Source organism: Microsporum canis, genomic scaffold (assembly GCF_000151145.1).
Source record: "Microsporum canis CBS 113480 supercont1.2 genomic scaffold, whole genome shotgun sequence".
In the NCBI taxonomy this organism is placed as follows: Eukaryota; Fungi; Ascomycota; class Eurotiomycetes; order Onygenales; family Arthrodermataceae; genus Microsporum; species Microsporum canis.
In genome coordinates, this window is record NW_003299168.1 from 1,762,144 (window position 1) to 1,789,830 (window position 27,687).

Sequence of the window (27,687 nt, forward strand, 5' to 3'; positions counted from 1 at the left end):
TTCATCTCTGGATTGATTAAGCATTCAAGCGAATACTCGAGATCACAGGCCTTATACAACCGACGTGGCATACCAAACATATGTGAAGATGCAGCCGATTCGCGAAGACAACTCGGCATATGCTAGAGATGTATATATGACTCAAAATAACCAAATTCTTGCCTCTTACAGATGGGTTACTTTCAATAAAGTAGAACAAGGCAGCTAAGAAGACTTTGCTACAAATAGCCCCCGTGAGGCCCGAAGGGCATGCTACAGTTATTCCTCCACCAAGCACAGCGACAGCCCAATCATCTATGCCAAATAAGGTTCTTCCAGCAGACAATTCCATTTTGGGGCAGTTTCTCTAGGCATTCTCAGATGAGATTGGAGTGGACGTACGGCAACTCGGCAACGAGTCCCATTTTGCAGACTTTAGAGTGTACTCCCTTTTGTCCTTGACCATCGGTACCCTCTACAAGTCTTTCGATATTGGCATTCCTTTATCTCTTTTCGAAGATTATCCGTCTGTAAAGGAGTTGGCAGGCTGAGCAAATGTCAAGGAGCTGTCTAACGACGAGCACTTAACTGAAATCGGCGTCCATCCTCTTGTGGCTCTGGCCTTTGTAGGCAGAGTTCGAGAGGAGCTTGACATAGATCCACAGCATGACATCTTTTTGGAACACTCGTCGCGGCTCTTCGCAAGCTGTTTCAGCCATGGTACGAAGAGAGTGCTCCGGCGCTTATCCATCTTCCCGCCACAGCTGTGACCTTACAGTGAGGAACAAACCCCTTTAGAACATTTTTTATGTTCCCAGACGGACCTGGATCGTCCACTTCATATACTAATATTCCGAAAATCTCACCGGATTTTCTTATGTGTGGGCTAAACTGTCCCAATCTTAAAACTGCAGAAGACATGCTATGCAACCTGCAGGAGCTCAGAGCCGTACTTGGCAGAAATCTGTCGACAGCAGCCAAAGGTCCCCTACTATCTGGCTGGTTGGTCAGCCGGAGGAATAGCCACATATTATGCCGCTCAGCAGTTAATCAACCAAGGAGAGGTTGCAGAGCAGCTGATCCTACTAGACTTGCCCAATCCAATCGGTCTCGGAAACTTCCTTCTCGGTTCTACAAACTCTTGGAAAGCAATTTCTTTATCCTCGAGAGAAAAACAGGAAGCCTCTATATTTAGTCGATCCTGTCAATAATATTATAATATTACAATCTATCTGCTATTAAAGCTAATGAATAGAAAAGGAAAAGTTATACAATCTAATTAAGTTCCAAGGAAGGAGATGAGCGGAAAATTGCACTATCTTAGAGGAGGACATTCTGGCCACCAACTACACCTTTGTCATTTTGAATCCAACAAGTGAATATCGCGCAGCCAAGAAGGCAACAACAGATCCAAGCATACTGCAACCACAGAACAACTGCAGACCCAGGTAATCGCCATTCTGTGACTTGACAATCGCGCCACCGATTGGGCTACCGGTAAGGGCCCCAAGAGATTGAATTGCAAAGGCTGTTCCAACACGCATGCCGATCTGGCGAACGTCGGAAATCTGTGCAATGATGGCGGGCGCCAGAGTAAAGTAGCCGCCAGAAGAAAAGCCAAACATGACAGCAAAGACGATTATTCCGGCAGTGTTCTTGACTGGAATCCATACAGCAAGGCAGAATAATGCAGACAAGAAAATGGTAACTATCATCACGTTATAGCGACCAATCTTATCGGCGACAATTCCTGGCAGAACTCGACCAAAGATACTATTAAATAACTCTAGTCAGTAACTGCAATCTAGATCATTGGTGTGGTTTGATAACAACATACCTCACGGCATTGAGAATTGGAAGCAAATAGGGAATAAGAGTAGGCGATGTTCCTGCAGCGATGGCCTGGAGGATGATATAGTTGAAAGGCAAAAACATCCCCCACATGAATAGGAAGAAAGCTAGCACTGTGAGGACCATAGGAATCTCCTTCAAGCTATCCACGTATTCACTGAGGACGACTGGTCTTGGTCGTGGCGGCAGTCTAGGTTTGACAGTCAAGCAGGCAGTGACAAGCAAACCAAGAAACATGAAGCTGATAGAGCGTATCATCCAAGGAAATCCGATGCGATCGTTCAGCTTGTCCATCATGATTGGCAGCACAACACCGGCCACGGAGGAGCCTGAGGCTATAATACCAAAGGCGGCGGCCTGGCGGCGGGAGAACCAGGACGCTATGCATGACATAGAACAGTTAAAGACAGCGCTGGAGCCAATGGAAGAGACGACAGACTGTGCCAGGAAGAACTGGTAGTACTTTGTGGACAGAGAGGTCATCATCAGCCCGAAGATATAGGTGATGGTACCTCCCCAAAGAAGCCATTTTGAACCATAATTATCAAATACACGTCCCCACTAGGGAAATTAGCAACGCCGCTCTCAAATGGATTGTATCGCATAGGATTTTCCAAACGGCGCATATAGAAGCTTACCACAACACCACAGAATACCATGAAAAAGACCTGGGCGGATGTAATCCAGCTCACTGCTGATGCGTCGTATGTCTTTAGTTGATGGGATAGATAATATTCCTGGAACACACCAACGCAATTGATTAAGCCGAAGGTGCAGAAGAGCGCGCACCAGCCTCCAAAGACGACTAGCCAGGCTTCAAGGCCACCATCTGGGGCATCATTCCGACCGCCGTCCGCTGGCTTAGCTTCCACCACCTTTTCAACCTGTCCACCCGCTCCATTCTCTAGATCGGACCCTGTCGACCTGTTGATGGGGGTATCTTCCGCCTTCATGATTGCGAGCTAGTATCGTTATTGCTGGCGAGTGGAAGTAAGTAAGCCGAGTATGGCAAGGAGTGTAATTCGAGCTCGCCAGATTATAAAGTTGTTTTGGTTGCTGTAGCCAGCGACTTTTTGGGGGATATGACTGCATCTAAAAAACTACAACCGAGAAAAATATCAATATAAATCACAGGCTCAACTTGGCTATACGGGAGAAGGATATGTTATCCGTCAGCGCGTCTTACGCCGGATCGAACACAACGTCTTACCCGCGAGCTTTTATCCACTAAATACGGCCGGCTGGACTGCAAGTGGGACCCGGCACGGATATGGTTATGCGGCTCCTGACGGCATCGGATAAGCTTATGCGAGCCCCGCATGCGGCTCTATCAGCCCTAAACCCAGTTTGAGATGACACCTTGATTATAAGTGGTAGGCAGCATCCAGCAAAGCACACTGGCTGTATTCGTATTAAATCGTGATGGAAATCTAGACAACAGAGACGATACGTTTTCCTAGAATTAGCTACGCCGCCGCGGAACACTATCCGAAGAGAAAATAAATAGTTTTAAGACTCAACAAACTCTTGGTGCGGAGTTGGCCTCGTCGATGGGACAGCTATCCAGTAGCGTGGTGCGAACGTGGTCTCAACGTGGCTCATCCATGGCTGCAAGGCCCTGAGTTCGGGGAGGAATGTTCCGTAACCACTAGTTATATGTTGGTTGCCAGCATTTGAGGGTTCAGCACTCTGGAAGCTTCCTGACGGGTCCCGACACCTACTGATTGGAAGTGCTAATTAGTATGGCCTAGTATATAATGCCTGTGGAGATTCCCGGAACATTGCAAGCCCCTGCTCTGGCCCTTGCGCCTTAATTAAATATCCCTAACCTCCTAACTCCCGGAGCCTACTATGTACGGTTAGGATATCGTTATGCAAACCCTACTAGTTAGCCAGTAGGATTGGATAATCCACTATGGTGTTCGGGGTTATAGCACAAAACTAGTATAGCTCGATTATGGAAGAATGTACTCCATCCAGATAGTGAGCACATTAGAATGTAACCATTTCAACAGTCAACGCCTTTAACTAGCTTGAAATCGCCCAGCCTTACTTTGCGCCTGACCTTTCAAGTTATTAATTCGACACTATTTGTATTCTACACCAATCTGACTTGACCCCCAGAGCCAGTTCCGCACCATGGAGCAGCACAACTTGTCACCCCGGGCACCGCCTGCAAACCCGGGAAACAACTCATCATCATTGTCATGGGCCGTACCCGCTAGTGTTACGGAAAATCCTCCCGGGGCGACGGACGATACAGCGTTGGCAACACAATCTATCCCAGATCCTTCCACCCATCCACGTAGCTGCACTTTTTGTCGCCAGCGCAAAGTAAAATGCGACCGCAAGAAACCATGCTCATACTGCATTCGATCAAATGCGGAATGCACTTATCCTCCTGGTCGGGGCAGAGCCGCAAAGCGGCCGCGGAATACCCTGAATGCGCAAGTGATTGATAGGCTTCACAGCTTAGAAGCCATCATTAAACGCCTAACAGTAGAGCGCGATCTCACTGCTCCACCTGGCGGTACGGTACCCTCACAAACCTGCGAGGAATTAACGCCCACTTCGGAGTGGTTGACACCCGATGCTGGTATCGAGCAACAATTTGGGCGTTTGATAGTGGAGGATACACGAAGCCACTACATTAGCAACGTTCTATGGGCAAACTTAGCCAACGAGGTATGTATGGAGCGCTCTCTTTTCTCAGGAAAATTGCACATGAGTACTTACATGTATGTAGATCGAAGAGATGCGTGACATGCTCTATGATCCGGTTTCTGACGATGAAAGCTGCGCGCAGAGCCAAACATCTGTGTCCAACTTTGGTAGCCCTCTGCAGCCCATCACCACAATACTGGGGTTTCTAATACCCTCCGAACCCATGCGTACGCAGCATCCGCCACTATTTCAATCCGTGGCTTTGCTTGGTCTTTTCACCGAAAATGTGCTGCCACTTGTTCACATCTTTCACATGCCAACTACCTCCAGACTATACTGGGATGCCGTCGAGTCTCTAGACTCTCTGGATAAGAACACGGAGGCTCTGTTATTTTCAATCTACTATTCAGCTATTCTCAGCGCAGACCCGCATAAACGCGAGAGTATCGTCGGAGTATCATCCGGCGTCGCTGTGGAAACATATCGCTTTGCTGTCGAGCAGGCCATAGTTAGAGCCGACCTTTTGAACACACGGAGCATACTTTTGCTACAGGCGGTAGTTCTCTTTCTTTCCGCCCTCCGGAACGAAGACGACTCACGCTTGGTATGGTCGCTTATCCCGCTTGTTCTCCGCATCGCTCAGGCTATGGGACTCCACCGTGACGGCACTATATTTGGACTGAAACCACTTGAGATAGAGGTACGCAGACGATTATGGTATCATATTTGCCTACTCGATATTCGATCATCCGAGTATCACGGCTATGAGCCAATCGTCCACGAGGCTACTTTCGACACGAGGTTACCGCTAAACGTAAATGATAGTGACCTCAATCATCAAATGACGAACCCTCCCCCAGAACGCGAAGGGCAAACGGAGATGACGTTTTGCCTCATCCGATGCGAGGTTATGAGGGTAGGATGGAAAGTCGGCTACGCACCGCCGAGCTTGAGAGTTCCTGGCCTAGTAAGAGAAGGGCTGTCGGTAACGGCTCGGGAAGATTTGGTCGAAGGCCTAAACAAGCACTTGGAAGATAAATACCTGCGACATTGCGATACTACGCAGCCCTTTCAGCGATTCTACACGATCGTTGCACGCTCGATCATTGCCCGAACATGGCTAGTGGTTCTCTACCCAACAACACGGAAGGATAATAATACCTGCACATCCAGCCTAAGCGCAGCGGCGCGCAATAGACTCTTTTCTATCTCCATGGAAGTCCTGGAGCTCTCTAATTTACTTCTCACCGATAAAGATCTCACCAGGTGGACCTGGCATTGCAAGACTTATGTGCAGTGGCATGCGGTTGCATTCATACTCTCTGAGATATGCTCGCGGCCGCCGTCTACCGAATGCGAACGCGCATGGCAGTGCGTCAACACGGTGCTAGATGGGTGGCAGGCCAAAAAGCACGATAAGAACAGATCTCTGTGGGGCCCCGTCAGACGGCTGATGGCAAAAGCGCGGTATGTGCGAGAAATGCAGCAAAGAGATACACTGGACAGTGGTCAGTATGCCGCAACTCCTACGAATCCGCTAGAGCTTCCGTGTGAAAGGATGCAAGAGGTGCCGCTCCCTCTGGGCCAAATACCCACCATGTCTCCCGCTACGATGGAACCGATGCCCGGTTTCCGGGGAACTGAGTCTCTAGAAGTGCCTAGTTCTTATATAGAGCCGACTTTAGAGGATCTTGATATAGATTCAGTCGCCCCGTGGTGGGTAGACGCCTCTATAACGATGTAATTTAAGATATATGTGTGATGGAAAAGATAAGACCGAAAAGGGGGTCTCGTTAAGTGCTTCCATTCCTTGACTAGACGGTATAAGGAGTAACAAGATATATTATTATAGACTCTACTTTCTGAATATCATGGGGACCAAAGGGGTAAATATACCGACCAACGTCCCTATATATAAAAACCGATTGTTTAGTCAGTCACACATGTTATGATAATAATATCGGTTATCCCCGGAAAGTCATAGCAACGTAAAGACTAGAGTTGATAGAAGGGCTTGTCCACTCCAGGTTTTAATGTATAAAAAGTCTCGCCCGGCAAACAATGAGAAGAACGATGTTCACACAGGCCCATGAATCGTCCACTAAGGCATATAGAGTTATCAAACAATGCGCTCTCTAAGTATTGGGGAGCGGCGTCGTGACTTTCGACTTTCGTCGATAAGAATTTCAGTCTCATGGACTCGCTCTTCATCCCACGTCGCTCTAGAAGTCCCTTTCTCCAAGATCATTCTAGGCTGTGGAAGTGGAAGAGGCAGAGGCTGTGTCATTGCTCCCTCTCGCTGAATTTCCAGGACTCTCTCTCGACGTCGTTGGCGGTACTCTTCAGAGAATTTTACCAACTCTGCCACATCATCCTAAATGACCGGGGATAATCAGTATGATACCCTCCGTATTAAAGGGACGGGATAGGGGACTTACATATTGCAAATTTGAGAAGATATAGAAGAAGTCTACGGTTTCTTCGTATTCATACCCTGCCATCTCGATAGCTTCCTTCACAACAAGATCCTTGGTGATCTCTGTCCAGAGCTCCTCACGCTTTTCCTTAACGCCCACATACCGTTTTGCAACGGTCCCATGGACCTCTCCGTCATACGTATCGGGAAGATAACTTGACCTGCGGATGCGGTTACGTTTACTCCATGAGGTCTCCTCGCATACACCAAGTCTATCTGTGCCAGCCGGTCGTGTCTCAGGAGGCGCATCCAATATGTGCCAATCTGCAGATGTATTTCTACATACTTCATCCATTGACAGCCTTCCTGGGATGTAGTTGCCATGCTGTTCATCTTCCTCTCGAATGTGAGAAGGTATTAACTCGCGCGGCCTCATTACCAAAGGGTCATGTTTTCGTCCCCTATGGTGCCTATCATCCGACTCCTTGTGGATATCAACGTCAACCTCAAGAATGGTCTCATCTTCATGATCTCTGTGGTGTCTATTGCGCCTATTAACCATTAAGTATAGGGATAAACTTAGAGGGAAGTTCTTAATTTTTTTGGAGCATACCTTCTCATTTCAATTTCTTCTATATCCACTCTTTTGGGCGTCGCTCTCCTATGCAAAGGTGCGTGCCCTAAGTTGCTGTTAGTCTCTAACAGCCATAAAGTGTGTCTCGAAATGATATGTGCAAGGCGTACCACGCCTACCATGTTTATGATATCCAATGATCTCTTCATGTGAATGAGACGGTCGATGTCGAACCGGAACGAGCTCTGTTTCGAACGAATCCTCTGAAGAGACATCGCTACCTCGCTCTAGTCCCACAAATAAGTCATTCCTTTCCACTCTCTTCCATCCAGGACTTTCATCCCGGCGAATAACAAGCTCGTCGCTCTCCACGACTCTGGATGGCGATCCTAGTGATCCTCGGGGGTGGCTATGATGTTTTAATGTTCTGTGCTGTCCCGCATGCCTGTCACGCTCGATATCAATTTCGATCTCTTCCTCAATTTCCTCGTCATTACCTCGTCTTTGTCGACGAGAGTGTCTTTCTCCCCTGATCCCATCCAACGGTGAGGAGAATCTCCCCCTTCGTTGTCGTAAGTCGAGAATCTCATCTCGCCCCTTGGGAGCATAAGAAACATCTTCGTGGAACCGGGCCTTAATAGCCATGGAGTAAAATTGGACCTACAGGACTCAAGGAGATTGTGCCTGGTAGTCGGTTATACCAGAGTTGTAGCTCTCAGAGCACACTTTCTCTGATGGATAATTGCTACTTTGTCACACATCAATACACGAATAAGAGAAACTATAGATAAACTCTTACCACATAAGTCGATAACCCAAAATGAATGGAGGGAAGACAGTTTTCCAGCGCTGAAGTATAACCAATTGAATAGACGAATGCAGGCTGAGAGCCTACAGATTGCCTAGACCTATAGCCAGGTAAAGAGAACTCGAACAAGGAGCAGAGGTCAAAGTAGCCTAAACAAGTATTAAATGAGGCTATGGAGAGGTATTTTATATTAAAAACCAATTTGCAATAAGCATCTTTAGAGGGAAAACAGCCATATATAAACAATATAAGGGGAAGAGGCACACAGGTTGGCGCTGGAGAATAAAATAAAGGCGATGATGTCACACCCCGTATTCAACTAACGGGCATGGCCAATGGACAGGGATGAATGGGAAAAGTCATACATCTATGTAAGTAAGGGTGTGTGGAGTTCAAAGAAATGACGTAACTTGTTTTTTATGAAATAACTAGAATGAAGAATCCTACATTGATATTTGCCTTGAAGAAAATTGACAAACGGCTACTCCCGATGTTTATAAGTAACTCCCGCAATGTACGAATATAGATGTAGCTATATATACCAATGATCCCAAAATATGCAAAAGAAAGGGTAAACACCAGGGAATTGCACGCTACGAGAAGTAATCACATCATGGTCAGCTTCAGGAACGTGATAGATTAGCCAAAGGCCAGCCTAGTTTGCCTCGTTTTCACGGCACCCCGCGGCCGAACAGCGTTGAGTGGCCTTTGTTCCTGGCTTTCTAGATCTTTTGCCAAATGCCAATCATCATGTTCAACTTGCATAAAGTCTGGCACAGTCTCTCCACAGCGGGAGCAAATGCCGGGAGGTGAGAAAGTTGGATTCGTTTGGAGACCAGCTCGCGATTCCGCCACCTCTTCAGGGCAAGTTTCAGGGGGTTGTTTTATAGGGGGTTGTTCTCTAGATCTCACTTTATATCTTGAGAAGAAACCACCTGCCGTTGAAGAATTAGATTGATGTTTCTCACCGACTCTTTGCTTCTTTCTTTGATGATATGCCGTGTTGTCATCAGGGAGCTCCGCCCTGCAATCTATTTTCGGTGTACTGCCGTCGCGCCGTGAGACTGAACTGTCACTACCACCACGGATAAAGAAACTATCCAGGCTTTTATTCCCCGTAATCCCAGTTTCAAACCCGCTCACCGTTAAGGATAGATGAGAGCAGGGCCAGCTGATGACTTGCTGAAGTAAGTTCTTTGCTAGATCAAAGAGCATAGTCTGGTCGATAACTCCACCAGGCGGAATATGTGTCTGACGAGACTTGTCTTGGTTTGAGCCATGGTGGTGGACGGTAATCATTTTGGGGCGCCGTTTGTTTTCTAGGACGCCTTCGTCAATTAATCTCCCATATATTTCAGTGACAAAAATTCGCATCCACCTCTCTGCCTGGTCCAGAGCGTTCAGTTTAGGGTTAAATGATTTGGCCGATATCATAGACTTGATTTCCGTTCTAGGAGTAACTTCACTATCGTCTTCTCCCCGGATTATCTGGTAGAGCCATGTTCCAGTGTCGTCGTCTAGTTTGTTTTTTAATCGATCTAGAGGAATGTTGAGAAGATCCCTTATTTTCTCTGTTTCGAATTCCGATGCCACCCTTTTCCCCAGTTTTCCTCCGAGTGAGCGGATTTTGGTAAATTTATAGCCACTCAAGAACTGCTGAATAGCACGGTTGCGAACAATGGTCTGTCGGTTTGGTTTATTGCACGCACTTCCTAGTTTAGCTATCATTTTGTTTCTTGCAATTCCACCTGAACAAGTGTACTTGAGCTGGTCCCATACCGCTGCCCGGATAGATTTTACAATTTCCGAACCAACCAGCATGACTATATCATCCCATTCTGGGTCCTCTTCTTCAGATTTGCCAGTGTCCAGGTCGATTAATTCATCATCTTCTCCCCATACAAGCGCAGTGGCCTCAGGCCTGGGAAGAAACCCGCCTAGACTATCCGTTGAGCATTCAACAGCTTCCGCCGACCGTAGCACTTCATAGCGTTGCAAGAGTGTCCCAAATACCAGTGCTGAAAGATCTACAAAGACTTCGTCAATACCAGCTCTTTCAAGCCGCACCATGTCAGAAGGTTCAGAAAACTGCCCACGGCATCCTTCATAAATTCCTTCAGCACAAGATAGCAGCGTTGCCTTCATGACTGCTAGAATCTTTCTTGACTCCGCACGATATGGATCTAACGAGACTTTATCCTTTTGAACGGAGTAACCTCCCTCTCTGTACGCCCAATTCTCCCCTTCCCCTTCTCGAAACGTGGCAACATGAGGCGTAAGTAATTGCGGACACAGCTTCTTAGCTTCTTCAGCGGTAATCATCCTTGAGACCCCAAATGGACGAGCAGGATAGTTCACCGCAATTAAAGACTGCCATTGCTGAACAGCTAGAGGTTGGTCTCGTGGGGTATTCAGTCGTACCATTTCACATTGCGCATAGAACGCATCAAGGTCAATGTGGGCTATGACTCGAAGCGGGGTGCGGGTCGAGAAAGACCGTAAGAGCTGAAGGTGGCGGTATGTGAACTGAGACGAAGGCCGGCAATATTCATCGTAAGGAGATGCCGGATCAGATGCCATCGTCTACTGATGAGAACATTCGGCGGGTGGCTTTCAAGTCCCGGTCCTATTATGCTGTCTTGCGCGCTATGCCCTTGTCATGTCAGATGGTCCCAGAATAACCACTGAAGTATCGAGGGAATGAGCAAACATCCAAGCACAGCCGGAACATTTTCAATGAACCCCTGTTCCTGTAAGGTGCTAGTTTATCAAAACTGCGACTTCGAATCGAAAACGCCCAAGAGGTTTCGCGACGACAAGAGAAGGATGCCAAGACCGCGGCTAACTTACGCGAAAAAGACGCGACAAGCCAATTAAACGAGTGGACTAAGAGTTGAACATTGTATTTTTTTTCATTGCTTTTGCTTAAAAATGAGCTGAGGTTTATTGTACAGGTTGGAGTAACACTTTAGTATGAGATAGCAGAAGATTTGTTTTCCCTTTCAGCCAGCGAAGGGAAGAAGGTAAAAGTGGCAGAAGCAGCTCAAAATCCAAGGCTTAGCCGTTAAATACAGGCTGGCTCAGGTCAACGCCCATATCCTTTGCTATACTCTGCATCTGGGCTTCAAGTTCGTCTTCCATGCCACCGCCTATGCCCAAGATCTGTCTGATCTTGGTGACGTAAAAGAAGATATCGGATGTAAACAGGACGCACTTGAATATGATGTGACGTCCATAATTTTTTATCTTTTCTGACAGTGGGAGATCTGGGGATTCTATTAAGGCACGGGATGCCCATGTTCCTGTTATCTTGATGCGGTTCACTGGAGATCCTAGAAATTGATTATTTCCCTGGACAATACGGAAATTGCGGGATATAAAGATGAGCTCGTGAGGCCATTTCGTCTCATCACCAAGGAAGTCACGTATAGCTTGGCTCATAGCTTGCTGTGCCGCATAATGGCGTTCGGCTCTCTCCCGTTTGCTCAGTCCTTCTAATTGCTTAAATGTGGTGTGCTCGCCTCCCTCATAGGGTCGTAACAAGGTAAGTGATGCGAAAATATCTGGATTTCTAACACCCCAACCCTGGACTATTTCAGAAATAGCAGCGTTATCGAATGTTAGTAGGGACTTCCAGAATCGAGCATATTCATGCCTGAATTTCGGATCCATGTGGACATAGAGGCCGTGGTCTATGAGAACCAGCTCAGCCTTTCCAGAAGGTTGTCGGCGGACAAACCAATTTCCAGGATGTGGGTCGCAGTGCAGCCATCCCCAGAGAAACATCTGTGCGGAGAATAAATCTACCATGGTTGTCATGACTTCCTTTAAAGACAAGCCCAAGCCGCCACGACCATTTTTCCCTTTCCAGTAGTCACGATCCGGCTTTAGCTTATCAATAATGGCGGGGCCTCCCGCACGACGAGGAGGTGTTTTACCGTCAGACGGCTGTAGAGGAGCTCCATGACAGCCGGGACTTCCCTGGTACCAACCTCCTCTCCAGGGCCGTGTCAGGGAGTCCTTGTCCCATAATCTTACCCCTTCAATCCATTCAGCAGTCATGACGCGTTTGGAGCTAAGCTCACGGTACACCTTGGGTATATACACTCTATTGCGGAGCCGTGGTTCGTTAGAAATCAACTTTGACATACGCTCGGCGTTATCCGCCTCATTTTCGAAGTCCGTTTCCAAAAAGAGCCGTTCAGTTACAAACGGGACTAGGCTGTAGAAGGGGATGTCAAAAGCTTTGGAGTAGAGGTACGAGATAACCCTATAAGCCGTTAGCACCTGGCAGACACAATCATGACAAGGGAGTCCGGCATCTATATCCGTACTTAAATGCCCATAGGTCCCACTCTACCTGCCGTGCAATCTCTCTCTTTTGTATTTTTATGGCCACTTCTCTTCCGTCCGCTAGCCTAGCCCAATGAACTTGCGCTACACTAGCACTGGCTCTGGCAGTCCTCTCCATGACCCCACGACTCGGATCTCCGTCGAAGCTGACTCCAAATACCTCTTCGACAGATTTTCCAAAATCCTCTCTAATCACTTTCTCGACTTCTTTCCAATCGTTCTGGGGTGCGTCATCGAACATACGTGAGAACATTTTCTGGAACTCCGGCGGAAGCACGGCGGCTTGCATGGCAATTGCCTGGCCAATTTTCAAGTACAACCCACCATTTTCACGTAGCAGAACTGACAACCGCTCTGCGCTTCGAGCGTGTACGGCTGCTATGGATTTCGCTAATGGGGGATTGGGCCGAAAGTTGATTTTATAGTCCAGGGCAACGAAGAGACCCAGTGCGAATGTGCGGGTAGTACGAGTGACGCATGATGCATTGAACTGGCCATCAACCAAGTATAATGCGCCGAGGGAGGTTCCTAGGTAAAAGAGCCGGCGAAGCCACCTGCGCGCCCGTGGGTATGTCTTCGCGCGAATGGGCTTTCCGAGGGATTCTGGGGCGGGAGGAACGAAGGGCTGGAATTGCTGTGAGTGAATAGTCCGCCGGAATAGCGGTCGTGCTGCGTGGTGGAGGCTTCGACATGAGCGTGGTATATGAACAGAGCTATACGTTGCAGCCTGATTATTGCACGCGATCGCTATTGATCTGGACATCGAAGATGACTTCGACTTGGGGCCGGTGAAAAACATGGTAGATACCAAAAAGGCATTGCAGTACGCATGTGTGCCGTTTTAATTGATAGCCCTATATATCTATATATCTTCCAGTCCTTGTTCTAGTTCCCGGAATTTATAACTTGATGGCATCTCGGATAATAAAAAGAAGCTTGCAAGGTTCGGCCGAGGTCACGTGCTTGTTTACTAAGCAGACGCTTGAGCCAGCATAAATTTAGTCTTTTGGCTTCTACATCGATATATCAACATCCAAATACTATACTTAATGGCAGGATCTTTCCCAAGTTTACGACGCTGTATCTAAGCAAGAGGCCTATAACTAGGAGGATTTACGTACTCTGTATGGAGTGGTCGAAGCTGAAACCCAGCAGGAATCAGCCATCCGCTATCTGTGCAGAGTACTGCCACGAATATTAATCAACATTCGGAGGATTCTTAGCCCATTACTCCCTGTGGTTTTTACTGAAAAGACAATTACATACCATCTCCCGTTGAATAATCGAAGTCCTGTAGATTTATGCATCTTTTTTCCCTACGAACAACCGGCTGTAGTTGATAAGTAGCGCATGGTTATCCAATATCCCAGAGGGTGTGCCAGACAATATTTAGAACACCAGCTACCAAGAGGTTAACAGTACCGCTCTTCTCACTTTCACCCAGGTGCTTGAAGAAGCTCAGTTTTCCTTGTATGTTCAAGATATCAATCAATTCTTTAGAACCAACCTTTTTTCCAATTCATCTCGGCAATAATTGCTGCTAATTCATCGGTTTTATATTTCTCTATAAACCCTTATTTTTAGCAATCGCATCATATGTCCATCCCTCAGTGATAGAATTGCCTATAAAGAAGATAAGAAATCTAGTGAAGATGAGTTGCTATGTAGATGGTGGGTAAAGTATTCTTAAGCTACTGGGAATAGACGCTTGAGTATAAATTCCCAACGCTGTGTAAGGACAATAATATTTTTTACATATCTAGCATATTTTTGATATATTAAATCATAGTCAAGCTCGCCCACTCCTGGTGCAGTAACTTATTTAGAACGAGAAGAGTGCTTCGAAGCAATAGAGAAAGAAGAAATGCTGGTCGTATAATTTTATTCATATTGCGTGGGCTATCCTATATACTATCCTACTCATGAAGTTTCCTAACCTATCCTACCATTGAAAAAAGGCCGTAAGATATCAAAGAGGTATCGTGCTCCAATGCTTAGATGCGAAAATAAACAAAAAACAAAGATGGGAATCAATTTGAAGCATTACACGTTGCTCACAGGAAAATGAAATGGAATGTAGCTGTAGTAGGGTATGTGAGAAGGATAAAATAAAAACAGAAAATCGAGGAAAATCATTGCAAGTGGTGTATCGACGCAGAAAGGCTTATCAGAACGCATGATGTGAACTCAGAAAATGGAACGGGTACGTAGAGTGGAGGGGAGGTAGGTATGTATGAAGAAATATAGCGAGATGTATATTGACAAGCATACCAGATGTGCCAAATGTGACATTCACGCTCATTCACCATGGGGCAGTATTAAAGGAAGGTACTCGTAATGCATGGGGTAGAGGAACTGACGAAGGGTATATACATTATGTTGATGCAGAGTCGAACAAGGAAATATAGGCTAAAAGAGAGTAATGCAGATAACAAAGATCAGATGAAGTTGCCGTTCATTTTAATCTCGTTTCCTGCTTCTTTGCCCTTCTTCAGAGCTTTCGCGAGCATGAGCTCACGCATCCAATTAATACGCTCGTCACGAGTCTTGACAGCGAAATGATGGTTTTTTCCATTTGCAGTGAAGATAGATTTGCGCTCCATGGGTTTGGTAGCGGGGATCAACGAGAATGCGAACGCGGTTTCGTCCATACCCTTGTATGAGCCGCCATTGGAGTTGAGGTTAGCTGCTTTGCGGAGGACGGAGCGTTTGAAGGCTGCCGTGAGCTTGGAGTTGGATGCTAGAGAGGAACAAGCAACAGCATAGTCGTCTACGTCGATAGATTCGAGGGCCCTGCTGTGGCGATGGGTGTCGAACTCATCTTTGTGCATGGCAAGAATGGTCCCCTTGAGGGTGAAGTGTGCATCTTGCCATTCGTGGCGAAGAAGGCGGGTGGTTCTTCTCTTCTTCATCCATCCGCTGTGGGTAACGTCCGGGTCTTTCTGTGTAGACGAGGACGAAGACGACCCAGAGGAACCAGCACGTTGTGTAATAGGTGCTTGTGGTTTAATAGCGGCATCCATATCCGATGGGTTCTCGATTGGTGAGAGGCCTTCGATTTCATGCAAGGGGGTCATGGTATTGACAGATGGATGTCGGCGATGGCGTTCAGGCCGAGTTGACCTTGATCGGGCTAGGGGATCAGGAGACTGGTGTTGCCGTGTTGAAATATTTCCATATCTCATACCCGGAGGGACGGACTGGGATGTTTCTCTGGCCAAGGGCTCGACAGGCATAGCGGTGACGGGGACATCCATCTCAGAGAATGGAGTTCCATGGCGATATGTGTTGTTATCGTCAAAGGAGTATGGGTTGTACTCCTGCGTGGCAGTGGGTGAATTTACAACCCGCGCGCCCATAGAGGGGGTAACAGTGCGTAAAGCCGATGCTGGATCGCTGCTGGAATGAGTCTGGTTTGGGATGGTGAGTTTGGGTAGAGATCGAAGTTGGTTGGATACATGAACTGGTTGCTCCTGAGAAGGGAGAGGCGGGAACATCTCCAAAGGTTGATTTGTCGTGGACGAATTAAGGTCAGGGCTATGCATATGTTGGAAGGTAAGGAACTGTCTAACATTTTCCTGAGGATCCCGGGGCCTAACTCCGTTCAGGTTCGCAGCATTAAGCTGTAGCTCAGGGTGTAGATCGGGAAGAAAACCGGGGCCAAGAACATCAGACGATGCAACGAGTGAGGGCGCAGTATCTGATTTTCGGCTGATTTGGGTCATGGCAGGGGTTGGAGGTACGACTTGGTTTGTGGTGGCAACGAGCTCACCATCGATGAGAGCGAACTCGTTTGGAAACTGTTTTGCAATCCGGGCAAGCTTTCGCTGTCTCTTCTGATATTTGGAACAGTTTTCTCCCTTGGAGCATTTGTGTGGCTTGGGGAGTAGTTGTTCAATAGCAACAATAGAAACGGATTCGGCAGGCGATATGATGTCTTCCTCTGAAATAACACGGTTGCGGCGGCCACGTCTTTTGTGAGCAGGCACACCATGCCTAGCACCGTCATCAGGAGACGCGGATGTGGTACACTCAGGAGACTCGATTTTTGGCAAGGGAGGGCTGTTTGACATGGAAGAGCTGACCCGTGCGAGCTCCGGCATAGAGGAAGGATCAGAAGCGTTCCGCAGGTTCTGGATCATGTTCATGAGGTAGTGACGTTTGCCAAAGGACTGGATATCCAACTCCTTAAGGTCGTCAAGGTGTAGGTCGAGAAGAACGGCACCAGAGATATCGTTTTGAATGAAGCGTTCAACCAGGCTGTCCTCCACGCCAACCTCGTACATCCACTCAGCAACTTGGGTTGGCGTCCAACTTTGAACAAACGATGAGCTGCTACTGCTGGATTTCGGATGAGACATACTACTAGATGTCCTTGGGATTTCCGTGAAGCGAGCTGGGTCGGAAGATCTTCGTTCCTGAGGAACCCACATGGGGACTTTGATATCCTCAAGAGATACAGGAGACATCGACAGTTGCCACTCTTCGACGGTGGGTTTTTCGAGCATCGTGCTGTCCATAGATCCCCTGAAGAGATGGGGCCCTGAAGGTCCCTGCACTGGTTTACTTAGGTTCCTTGGTGGGAGCTCAAAGGCCCGGGTCTCATAAGGGCCAGGGGTCGGAGGTTCATCCGAGAGTGACAGAGTGGTAGCGCTACCAGTTCCAAACTATACGGTATTTTGTTAGCTGATTCAATTCACATATATTAAAGGGTTCATTAATCCATATACTCACTGATTCGAGGCTTCGTCGTGGGGATTCGGGTTCGGAGTACTCGACTTCATAATCAAGGTCTTGGATTTCGGTTGCTTCGGATAGAGGTCGAGAGTTGAAAGACGAGCGCTTCATGATATAGTCCATCGTCTGATTGTTGTTTGCTTGCGGGAACATCTGTATACTGCCCTGCGGCAGGGGTGGAATATAAGTGTAGTCCTACGGAATCTTTAGCAAGTGTAACACGTTCCATTTATAAAGAGCTGACTTACCATGGCGCAGGTCGGCAACCAAAGAGAAGAGAAAACGAAGAAGAAGTAGCAGCAATGGCCTTTTGCTATCAAATAAACGTTGACATGTGTATAGAGAATCGGAGAATCTGCCTTGGTCAACTACTTGTATAGTTCGGATATGGAAGCAGATCAACTGCCACTGCTCTGTTTCTATGCTCTAGATCTGGAAAGGGTATTGTATGTTGAACAGAAACAACAGCATAAGACCGCCAGAGAAAAGGAGCAAGGAGTCTCTAGGAATATATCAAAACCCACGGCGTGCGTTTATCAACTCCTGCTGCTTGTTTGTAATCGAATGTTCGATGGAAGGGGGCGGGGAGGGGGCCAGCTGCGCGATGGGGGTTGAGGATATATATCTTTTTTTAGGACTTTCGTATGAAGATGCAAGCCCTTGGTACATCAACATACGCACATCCGTATCGTATTGAAAGTGAGATAAAGTTCCAGAGTAGGGGTGGACCCTTGTCAAGCGAGTGTGATGTGACGGCTCTTTCACGCTGGGATGAAACCAGATCTCTCTTGATGGAGGGTGGAGGGCTAGGGAGAACGGCGAGAATATAACAAGAGACGGCGCTTGGGGAAACGGCCAGTCTCCCTCTCGCGATCAGTTTGTCTGTCCCCCTTTTCTGGATCGTGCTGCGAACTGCCAGCGGCCAAGTATGTGTGTATTATCTGTGTGTACCACAGCGTACACACTTGTACTTTTTTGGTCGGTATCATCTTTATTTTTTGTATTATTCCTTTTTTGCAAAGTAGAAATGTGGGCTAGCAGAGATATAAAAGCAGAGATGCTATGTACTATGTAAGCTGTTTCTTCTCGCTTATAGCCACAGGGGAGGGATTCCCCTACCACGAAGAGGCAAGTGCCTTCGAGTAACGAGATATAAATGCACATTTTATTGTGATATGGCCATACAGTATGGCTACTGGCAAACTGAGGTTGAAACGCTCTCCGTACCAGTATAGCTTGAAGAAAAACGGGGGTACTGACTGTGACAAGTTCTTCTGCTCATGCAGGGTGCATGCATCAGGTACACAGCATGTATACCCTATCCGTGCTTCGTATAGGCCAGTACAATGTCCGCTTGCCTGCATCATGCCCGTGTTATATGGGGAACAGAGGGCCGCAGCAGGACGAAGGGTTGAAGTGGACGGGGCGGGACGAGCGTGACGAAATCGATTATTTTAGCTGCATATCCACAGCGCCAATGGGTACTCGGTGGCTTTTCCCTGGCTCTCCATCGTCGACATCTTGTTGGATAAGGGCAATGAACACTCTGTGGCCAACCAGACAGGCCATCACCTCCATCTTCCATTGCTACTCTCTTCCTTTATTTCATCTTTTCGTATTGTCAAAAAAAAAAAGAAGATAGTTCTTTTGACCAGGCTTCGCGCGATGCCTGCCGTTGCGGAGCCCCCCTACATATATTCACCAACCACTTAATGGTCAAGGGGGGGGGAAGGGGGGGGGCGAGGGGGCCGATGTCTTCCCTTGCTGGGCGCTAACCTGAGGTCGCAGGCCTTCTGCAGCGGCTGATTGGCTGTAGACCAGGGTCATGATGTGATGATGGGCTGGCTCCCGCATAATATCTAGACTTTGCTTCTCATGGCTTCAGATCACAAATTAAGGCAAGCGAACAAAGCGATCAATCAAGCAGCTTGAGGCAGCCCGGTTAGTTAGCTAGTATGGAATACACTCATTATGTTACTTCCAGGACAGGGAAGGCGAAAGAGGTCATCATCTGCTCGTTCGTCCATCACAGCGGAAACCAACAGGAAGACAGAGGAGACTGTTGCCCTGTGGTTGAATTTGCAATCCTCGACTGCGGTCGCCCCCTCTCTCTTCCCTACCGCTGGACCGGGGGCGATGTATATAGTTGTAGAACTCGGGTCTCCCTGGCCTACTCTGTACAGGCTTTACCTCAAGCTTCCTTCACATTCCGCTGGTTGATCGAGAAGTATGGTAACCATCCATACATTACGCACTCAAGTATACATCTCGACTAGTGCTTCAGTTTGCGCCCAACTCCCCTAAGCGCCCCGGGTCGCATTGACAGAACTACATTGTTCATTCTCTGGCGGTAACTCAATGGCTGGCGTCAGTGTCCCGTTTTGTCTCGCTCTGATTTCCCTCCTTCGACCTCTGCCAGCCTCTGTCGATGACGCCGGCGATCGTGAATCCCTGGCGCTGCGAGTGGGCAGTGGGGGCCCGCCGGCCGCATGAACAAAACCACTCTCAACTGGCTGTAATTTGCCCGCAATAAATTATCGTTGCATTGCCGTTATCTTCAGCGAGAAAGCCAAATACGATCTTGACTAATCACAGTGATTGTCTTTCTGATGGCCCTCCTTTGGCACGGGAACTCGCATCTCACAGGCATGTAATGCAGGGAGCGCATTAATTAATATCAGTATCTGCCGGTACGGACAAACTAAGGGTAATTTATCAGTCCAATCACTCTGATCCTGCAGGTATCGCCCTTTGTCAACCAAGCTGTTAGCCTGCAGAATGTACCTTACTGGCCATTACCAGGTTCGTTGCAGGCGGTTACTCGGGCAACATTTCCTTCACTTCATTCCTGGAAACTGCATTGCTTTTTTCCTCACCTTGTATAGAGTAAAGCTCGATACAATCTTTGTCTCCCAGGCGCAAAAAAGGCGAAAAAATTAATGCACTCAAGAAGGTTAATTCCCATGAATTGATCTGCTGTGGACGCATGTATATTGTTCGCATTTCGCATATATATATTGTCGCTGCATTCCCCCCAACTCCCTGACTGAACGCTATTCTGGCTGTTGAGCGTCGACAAGCGGCGCCAGCACATAGATGCGTCTTCTCTTTACATGTCTCTAGCATGATACAAGAGCTTGACAGCCTTGAGCCCTTATTTTTTCCTTCCTTCTCTGGCTCTGGACAAGGACCCTAGGATGACGGGCAAGCCAGCCCGGCCAGGGAAGAGAAGAGACGCTAATCTTTGGAAATTTATTCCGGTACAGCTCTGTTTCCCTATTGATATCCATTTCGGGTAAAGGGTGATGCATGCCAGGCTCGTTGCTGGTGAAACTTGTGCTCGGTACGGCTGGTTCCTTTCGTCATTATCACATTCTCATATTGGTTGTGTCGATACTGTTGTGTTCTGCAAGATAGCCTCGCCTTGTGCCGTAAACTGAACACCGCCTACGCTCACGGCAGTGCAAGTAAGACCGTGTATGTATGTCTCTCATAATTGTTATAATTGTTGCTCTTTCCAGGATGTAATATAGCAGTTCTAAATTGAGAGATTGTCCGGGTTGTTTATTGGCTGAAGAGCCAGGCGCAGCGAGTTGACCTCTTCATACCAGCCACCCTTGTGCGTCACAATGTTGGATGTCTTTCGTCGGGACGTCTTCCTGGAGAGGAAGCTGTCTAAACAGAGAATGTAGTCAGTTAACGGCCTTAACCCACCTAATTAATACGGAGTGCACAAAGTTAAGGGTAAAAAAAAAAAGAAGGAATACACCGCTCAAGTCTGACTTTTGCGAGATGTAACGAAATTCAATATTTCCATACGATGTATTCCCGCGTTACCACGTATATACATACGTAAGTATAAGGAAATAGTCGGCAGCGATACCGGTGAATTAGGTGGCGTTTGTATAGATCTGCTGATCAAAAAGAAGCCAACGTTTTGCATAAGAAAAGGAAACGTCGGCTAGACCGAAGGAAGCTGGATTCCAATAGCTTGGTCGGCTCTCTCTCATCCTCGAACAGTTTGAATAGGGGATATTTGCCACAGCTGTGTACGCTGTGGTGGAACGATCAAGTGACCATAATTATACCGCTACATTCGCCGTTGAAAAACGCCTGAAAGATGTGGGAATGACCAAGAGCAGACGATGTACAAGGCGCTTATGGTCTGGACTAGAAGTGCTCTCTCATCGTCGGGGAATACGAACCATGTGAGTGCATATTATATGTATACATGTTGATACACAACAGGCCGGAGTTGAAAGCCGGAATATAACAAAAAAACTTGGATTTTATTCTGTCCTCATCTCTCGGGTGATGACTTAGCGACCACAGCTTAAGATTGCGCCTGCATTATATGGTGCATTTGCGGACTCTTGCATGCTCATCACCGGGCTAGGAGATGAAGTTGATGTACTATGTACGGAGGACGAGATGCACCGAGCCTGGGAGGCAAATATAGAGAGCTGCAGCTACCCTATTTGTATGTTGGAATGCCTCGACTGGTAGAAACATGGGGGCAATTTAAGAGAAATATGCCGCCCTCCGCGACCACAGTATCCATGGGGCGGGCCATGATGCTGGAACGGTGCTTCCTATTCTGCACCATAGGATGCACCGGGACGTTTATCATCTGCACAGGTAATCAAGCTGATTGTATACCTACGCGCAATATCAGGATTGGGGTTATACTCATAGACCGGAATGACTTTTTGAGGTCAGTAAACGTTTAATCAGGATGTCTCACGTTTACCGGTTCCATATACGATGCCTTTGAGTTTGGTGAAGCTATTGATCAAATTGGGTACCTGGAATGGGCTTAACCCGGTAACCGCCCCTTGCGACCTGTTAACGTAGTCGGGACAAGTATTATACCCTTGCCCCAATAAGGTATTTTGGTAAGTTACTAAAGAGGAGATGCAAAGCATAAAGGCAGGCTGAAAGCAGCTCACCGAGCAGACACTTATTCAACCCCCCTGCTTTGCTCTTATGACAGATCTCATGTCATGAACAACAGATCAATTGCTTGTTTGAGGCCATATAAACGCGATTATAGCTGCCATATCCGTTGCACAGTTTCAAAGCGCGACGGGGTGCACCGTTTGTCATATGAGAATGGACAACTCCCTAGAAGTAGTAAAGTAGATCGTGATATGCTTGTAACATGGCATCGCGACGTATTTTCAATTGGAAAGGTTCAGCCATAATAATATGCAAGTCATGATGACATGTATAGGCTCTGTCACTTCCGCCCAGGGGCTCCTGGGGAATTAGAGTCCTGATTCCGGAGACTCGGGTTGCTCAATGGGGCGCATCGAAAATATAACTATAGGTGAGTGTCAGGGAATATAAAAAGCACTCTTTACATAGATGGGTGGTATATAACTCGAGAACCATGAATATATGAGTTTATATATATCTCGGCACCAGGGAACAGGGTGCGACCCAAGAATATCATATCTCATCCAAGTACCTGTCGGTGTACGGTATAAAACTCGACATATAATCTTCCGGGTTACCGATTATGTCAACTTATGGATGCTTATAAACATCTTCCTTGCCAAGATATAGAAATATGTGACAGCACGTCGCAAAGATTCAAACTGTTCGAGGATGTTTGCAGTTCATTGTTGAAACAGCTTCATTTCGACAATTGAGGTTGGCTGGTTGATATTCATGGAGATTTCTGACAAAGTCACTTACTCAACGCACATTGTCTCTAGAAAGAAACAATGCTGATACAGAGGAGTAAGAAATGGGCAATCGATTTGTACCAGAGCCGAGGCACCTTGTATAACCTTGCAGTCAAATTGGGTATGCATATATATTATCTTTGTCAGGGACGGAACATGACTGCTGCCAGAACCATGCGATGAGGCTTGGGATAGGAGCATTTTCGATAGGAGTATAAGCCATGTATAGTCATAAATTAACCAACACGCTGGTTGTTGGCATATTCACCATCCACCAGTCGCCAGAAGCTGGAGTGTGCCTCGCTGGGAACTGTAAGCGAAGGTACTCATAGAGCCGTAAAAAAAGGGAGGCTGGAAACGGGCACCGAATCTCGGCCGGGTTGTAAGGCTTCTTCTCCATTTGGTATCTGTATCTTGTGACTCGGAAAGATTTGTACTTCTTTACTTCATTCGAAGAAGAAAAGAAGTCAAAGTAGAAAAAAAGAGGCAGGTCATGTGCAGTTAATTAACCCGTATTCCCCCTTTTTCATAAGTTAATACAAGCTAATTAAGCTAATTAACTCAGATTTATAAATAGAATGGAAGTAAAATTAACCTTAAACATTAAAGTTAATTAGCTTGAATAAACCTTTGCTATAATTAACTCACGTAAATTGTTGCTAATTATGGTTTTAGCAATCCTGCCAAACCACGTGATCCGAGGGGGAAGAAGGAGGAAAAGAAGGATGAACGCGGGGATGAGGCATCGAACCACTCCGGCTGGCATCAAGGATCTCCCATTGGCCCTTGTGGGATGTGAAATATGCAAGCCCAACGGCGTCGTCACATCGCCAGTGCGTTCTGCCAAGCTGGTCCACCGAGAGTCACAGTGACCTGCAGCGGCCTTGGACCCTTGGTGGAGCTGAGGGTGAAGTCGCCGTGTGATATCATGTACTCGATACCTTCAACCAACTCGTGATCTCGTCTTTTCCTGTCACCTTGTCGTGCATGAAGATCCACCTTCTCACCCTGACCTTGAATCATCACCATGCATGATATTTTACTCGACCTCTCGATACTCTGAACCCAAGCATAGACTTACCTTTTTAGGGAAGGAGACGGAAGCCTGTCCCTCGAATCACATCCACCGTCCCGAAGCTTGGCAGCAACTTAATGTTAACCAACCTCTTTGTTTTTCTTCCTATTGATCGAAATTGTTTCTGGGCTGGCTCGCCTCCACGAACTGATCCCTCAACCAACTCAATAAACACACTCACTGGACCCATGATAGATTATAACGATGGGTGGAAAAAAGAGGGTCCCTAATGGCCTTTCTTGGCTGGCATTGGACCTTTCTTTTCCCTCACAAGGCAAGGGTTCAACGCTCCCTTGAATGAGGCTGCATACAACCACTTCAAGTTGTGCCTGGTTGTAAGGGCAAGAAATGAGCCCAGCCCTGGTCGACATCGGCCCCTATACGAGACTACTCTTTCTAGAAGTACCCCGTACAGTCAGCAAGAGACTGCTCGGCTAGCCATTCCCAGCCACAACCGAACAGTGACTTTTTCACTATTATAGGAGCCCTGCATTTAATCCTTCCCGCTAGAGGAGGGGACGGAGTACAGAGTCGACAGCTTTCCCGAACCAAAAAGGGATAGATGCTTCACCCTCCCGGCTAGCAATAAAAGAAATAACCGTCGCCACTGCCTGCCATCTGAGCATGTGTACACGCTGACGCTGGTCTTTTCACCCGAGAATACCATCCAAACCGGGAATGGTTGGTGTTGAAGAAGTTCCTTCAAATATGGCATATCGAGACTCTGATTTGCTGGAGATCAAAATGGGTCAGCTCCTTGACCTGCACCTTTCCAGCCTATCCGAGGCTATTTCACACCTCCATGCTGCATATCCCCGCTGCACTCTTTGGACCCATCATACCCTGGTCACCAGTATGCTTGTGCACAACTAAATTTGACCAGGGCGGCTCGCGAAAGTAAGACTGACCAGTCAGCCTCTGCCAAGGAGGCTTCCTTGCATAACTTGAGCTCCCCATAGCGGGCAATTTGCTTCTTAGCTCCCATTTTAGGTTTGGATCTCCCAGCACATTTCTCTAGACATTTGTATGTATTCATGGGTCAAAAATAGAAACAAGTCAAACCCGGCCAGTTAGCGCATCTTGATATCATTATTAAACTAATTACCTTGCCCGCAGGTAATCTTTAAAAGAACATAATTAATCCCCTTTTTTCTTCGTCAAGGGCTTCATACCTGTCCACCGTCACTATCACACTCTTTTTGATCAATCTCCCTGCCGGTCAGGTTTAGAGGTTATCTAATACTTCTTTCAGTGACACATCTTCTACCTTATTCACACAAAACAGGTCCATTTGCTTTTCGTTGCAGCTGATTTACATTTAAAAGCTTACTGTCGCCGTCCAAAAATGTCTTTCGCTACCATCGCCCCGTCCCCCAAATCCTCTGCCTCCTCCCCAGGTATGGCCAGTTCTGTCGAACCTGTTAAACCGGTCTCCAAGTCCAAGAAGCCCCGCAAGCCCACAGCAAAGCCCTCACCCAGCTCATCAACACAAGGAAACACTGGTGTCAAGAAATCAGAGAAGCTACATCGAAGGTCTCGTTCTGGTATGTTATAGTTCATGCTTCTTCCCCCGGCTCAGTCTCTATTTAGTACCTGCATACTAACAAGCTAAACTCAGGTTGCTTCACATGCCGCCTGCGACGCAAGAAGTGTGATGAAGGCCATCCTGCCTGTCGAGCTTGTAAGAACCTCAAGCTACGATGTGAATATGAGCGACCAATGTGGTGGGGAAACAATGAGCAGAGAAAGTCGCAAAAGGAGTACATCAAGGACCTTATCAAGAGTACCAAGATGACCGAAAAGACTGTTTCGGGCCCTCGCCAAAGCTGCTGCACGTACAGTCCTCCTGGCCTTTCTCATTCAGCCCCAACCCCTGAGGCATACCCAGATACCACTGTTCAAACTCGAGACCCTTCCTTGGAACCTCCCTACTGCATTGATGGAGAGCCTAGCCATGTTCACATCCAAGATTTTTATGACCAATATGCTCCTCAAGATCCAGCATCACACCTGGATTCTAATGGCTTCTGGTCCGCCCCTACCCCATACGAAGTTGATGTTAAAACTGAAAGTGAATTATACATTAATGATATCCCAACTCGACGGGATTCATCAACATCAACTTTCAACACGTTTCAGCCTCCGCTTGCTCATGCAATGCTACCTTCCTTTGCTGAAGATGACTGGGCACGACACGATGTTTTTGAATCCAAGGTTCTCCCAGACCACAAGTGCTTCGAGTTTTCCCACGGATCTCTAGGTGTGCCTTCTATCCAGGTTGATGATTGCGACCGCCACCTGCTAGATCACTTCTTTGAGAATATTTCTAGCAAGCTATTTCCTATTCTAGAGACGAGGAAACGAGGAGGTGTCTTCGCAGATGTCATTCTTCCTGCAATCGAGTCGAACAAATGCTATCTGCACTGCTGTCTAAGTATCGCTGCCGTCCACCTGAAGTCAACACAGCAAGTCTGCAACGACCTAATCGACAACGATATCCTCAAGCATCGTTTCCAGGCAGTTTCTGAGCTTTGCTCGTCTCTGAACCAGGACACTGATCACCTCCAGATCCTTGAGGCAACCCTGAGCATGGCTTTCTTCCAATGTGCTGTTGGTCGCGCAAATGATTCTCTGCCTGATGTCCCATGGCACCAACATTTCCAAGCAGCAACAAGTTTGATACACAAGCTAGAACTTCCACATCGCCTTCTAGAATCCGATCACGGAACGGTCCACCCACCATTCAGCATGAGTCTAGCTGCTTGGATCGATATCTTGGGATCGACGATGCTTGGCCAAATGCCACAGTTCGCACATACATACCGAACCAAGCTATTTAGCGGATCAAGTGCTGGGTTGTGTGAACTTATGGGTTGCGAGGATCGAGTAATGTACTTCATTGCAGAGATCTCCTGCCTTGATGCTCTCTGCATTCAAGGGCGAACCGACCACGCCAGTCTATGTGGCCATGTTACCAACCTTGCCCAACAGCTCGACCACACCGAGCCACCACCAGGATCGCTTGTGAAGCCATTCTCTGAGGAGGGAGTCTTGTTGCCACAACAGCTTTCTAAAAACATTACGGCTCTATTCAGGGTTGCTGCTCGGGTTTATCTTTGCAGTCTTGTACCCGGGTCAAGGCGTGACCAGCCAGGCACCGTTAGCCTAATCGCGCACGCCGCTGACCTGCTTGACCTCATCCCCGGGGGCCCAGAAGGCTTTGACAGTTCTATTGTCTGGCCACTACTTGTTTGTGGTTCCCTTGCAACTCCTGGCAGCACATTCCGCGACACTCTTAGCAAGCGGATGGAGCAAATGGGCGAGCAGGCTGAATTAGGCAGCTTTGGCCGTATGATATGCGTACTTCGAGAAGTCTGGCGCCTTGCAGACGAGAAAGCTGTCGTAGAAGCGCAGCAACCACCAGCCTCTTCCCAAGAATCTAACGGGGAGCCTCCACTGATACTAACCACATAGTCCGCTGGCGAGATGTCATGCAACAAAATCACTGGGGATTTCCTTTCTTATCTAATTTCTACTTTG

At 47.4% G+C, this 27,687-nt stretch overlaps 9 protein-coding genes across 9 annotated transcripts in view; 3 read left to right on the forward strand and 6 right to left on the reverse strand.

Annotated features, from left to right (window-relative positions):
* The window catches only part of MCYG_02100 (uncharacterized protein), a gene marked incomplete at both ends in the record, with an annotated part of 1,656 nt that extends 1,211 nt beyond the window's left edge, over positions 1 to 445 (reverse strand). Inside the window, 3 exons of the mRNA XM_002849120.1 lie at positions 74 to 122; positions 170 to 294; positions 382 to 445. Of these exons, the coding sequence (XP_002849166.1) occupies positions 74 to 122; positions 170 to 294; positions 382 to 445 (238 nt within the window). The remainder of the gene's footprint in view (positions 1 to 73; positions 123 to 169; positions 295 to 381) is intronic.
* A 118-nt stretch (positions 446 to 563) lies between these two features.
* MCYG_02101 (monocarboxylate permease-like protein) lies at positions 564 to 2,783 on the reverse strand (the record flags this gene model as incomplete). The annotated part of the gene is made up of 4 exons (XM_002849121.1): positions 564 to 685; positions 1,400 to 1,752; positions 1,817 to 2,391; positions 2,469 to 2,783. The coding sequence occupies 4 exons, from the start codon at positions 2,781 to 2,783 to the stop codon at positions 564 to 566; spliced, it is 1,365 nt and encodes a 454-aa protein (XP_002849167.1).
* Positions 2,784 to 3,969: 1,186 nt separating this feature from the next.
* Positions 3,970 to 6,238, forward strand: MCYG_02102 (fungal specific transcription factor domain-containing protein; the record flags this gene model as incomplete). The annotated part of the gene is made up of 2 exons (XM_002849122.1): positions 3,970 to 4,515; positions 4,577 to 6,238. The coding sequence occupies 2 exons, from the start codon at positions 3,970 to 3,972 to the stop codon at positions 6,236 to 6,238; spliced, it is 2,208 nt and encodes a 735-aa protein (XP_002849168.1).
* A 375-nt stretch (positions 6,239 to 6,613) lies between these two features.
* MCYG_02103 (conserved hypothetical protein) lies at positions 6,614 to 8,129 on the reverse strand (the record flags this gene model as incomplete). Its single annotated transcript, XM_002849123.1, has 4 exons — positions 6,614 to 6,868; positions 6,933 to 7,461; positions 7,524 to 7,590; positions 7,655 to 8,129. The coding sequence occupies 4 exons, from the start codon at positions 8,127 to 8,129 to the stop codon at positions 6,614 to 6,616; spliced, it is 1,326 nt and encodes a 441-aa protein (XP_002849169.1).
* An 802-nt stretch (positions 8,130 to 8,931) lies between these two features.
* Positions 8,932 to 10,872, reverse strand: MCYG_02104 (DNA polymerase eta; the record flags this gene model as incomplete). The annotated part of the gene is made up of 1 exon (XM_002849124.1): positions 8,932 to 10,872. The coding sequence occupies one exon, from the start codon at positions 10,870 to 10,872 to the stop codon at positions 8,932 to 8,934; it is 1,941 nt and encodes a 646-aa protein (XP_002849170.1).
* A 477-nt stretch (positions 10,873 to 11,349) lies between these two features.
* Positions 11,350 to 13,444, reverse strand: MCYG_02105 (ABC1 family protein; the record flags this gene model as incomplete). Its single annotated transcript, XM_002849125.1, has 2 exons — positions 11,350 to 12,562; positions 12,627 to 13,444. 2 exons carry the CDS (start codon positions 13,442 to 13,444, stop codon positions 11,350 to 11,352), a joined length of 2,031 nt encoding a protein of 676 aa, XP_002849171.1.
* Positions 13,445 to 15,083: 1,639 nt separating this feature from the next.
* Positions 15,084 to 17,505, reverse strand: MCYG_02106 (SAM and PH domain-containing protein; the record flags this gene model as incomplete). The annotated part of the gene is made up of 2 exons (XM_002849126.1): positions 15,084 to 17,312; positions 17,380 to 17,505. The coding sequence occupies 2 exons, from the start codon at positions 17,503 to 17,505 to the stop codon at positions 15,084 to 15,086; spliced, it is 2,355 nt and encodes a 784-aa protein (XP_002849172.1).
* A 6,292-nt stretch (positions 17,506 to 23,797) lies between these two features.
* On the forward strand, positions 23,798 to 24,377 carry MCYG_02107 (uncharacterized protein; the record flags this gene model as incomplete). Its single annotated transcript, XM_002849127.1, has 2 exons — positions 23,798 to 23,905; positions 24,162 to 24,377. 2 exons carry the CDS (start codon positions 23,798 to 23,800, stop codon positions 24,375 to 24,377), a joined length of 324 nt encoding a protein of 107 aa, XP_002849173.1.
* A 1,115-nt stretch (positions 24,378 to 25,492) lies between these two features.
* MCYG_02108 (C6 sexual development transcription factor NosA) lies at positions 25,493 to 27,621 on the forward strand (the record flags this gene model as incomplete). The annotated part of the gene is made up of 2 exons (XM_002849128.1): positions 25,493 to 25,691; positions 25,766 to 27,621. The coding sequence occupies 2 exons, from the start codon at positions 25,493 to 25,495 to the stop codon at positions 27,619 to 27,621; spliced, it is 2,055 nt and encodes a 684-aa protein (XP_002849174.1).
* Positions 27,622 to 27,687: the final 66 nt, after the last annotated feature.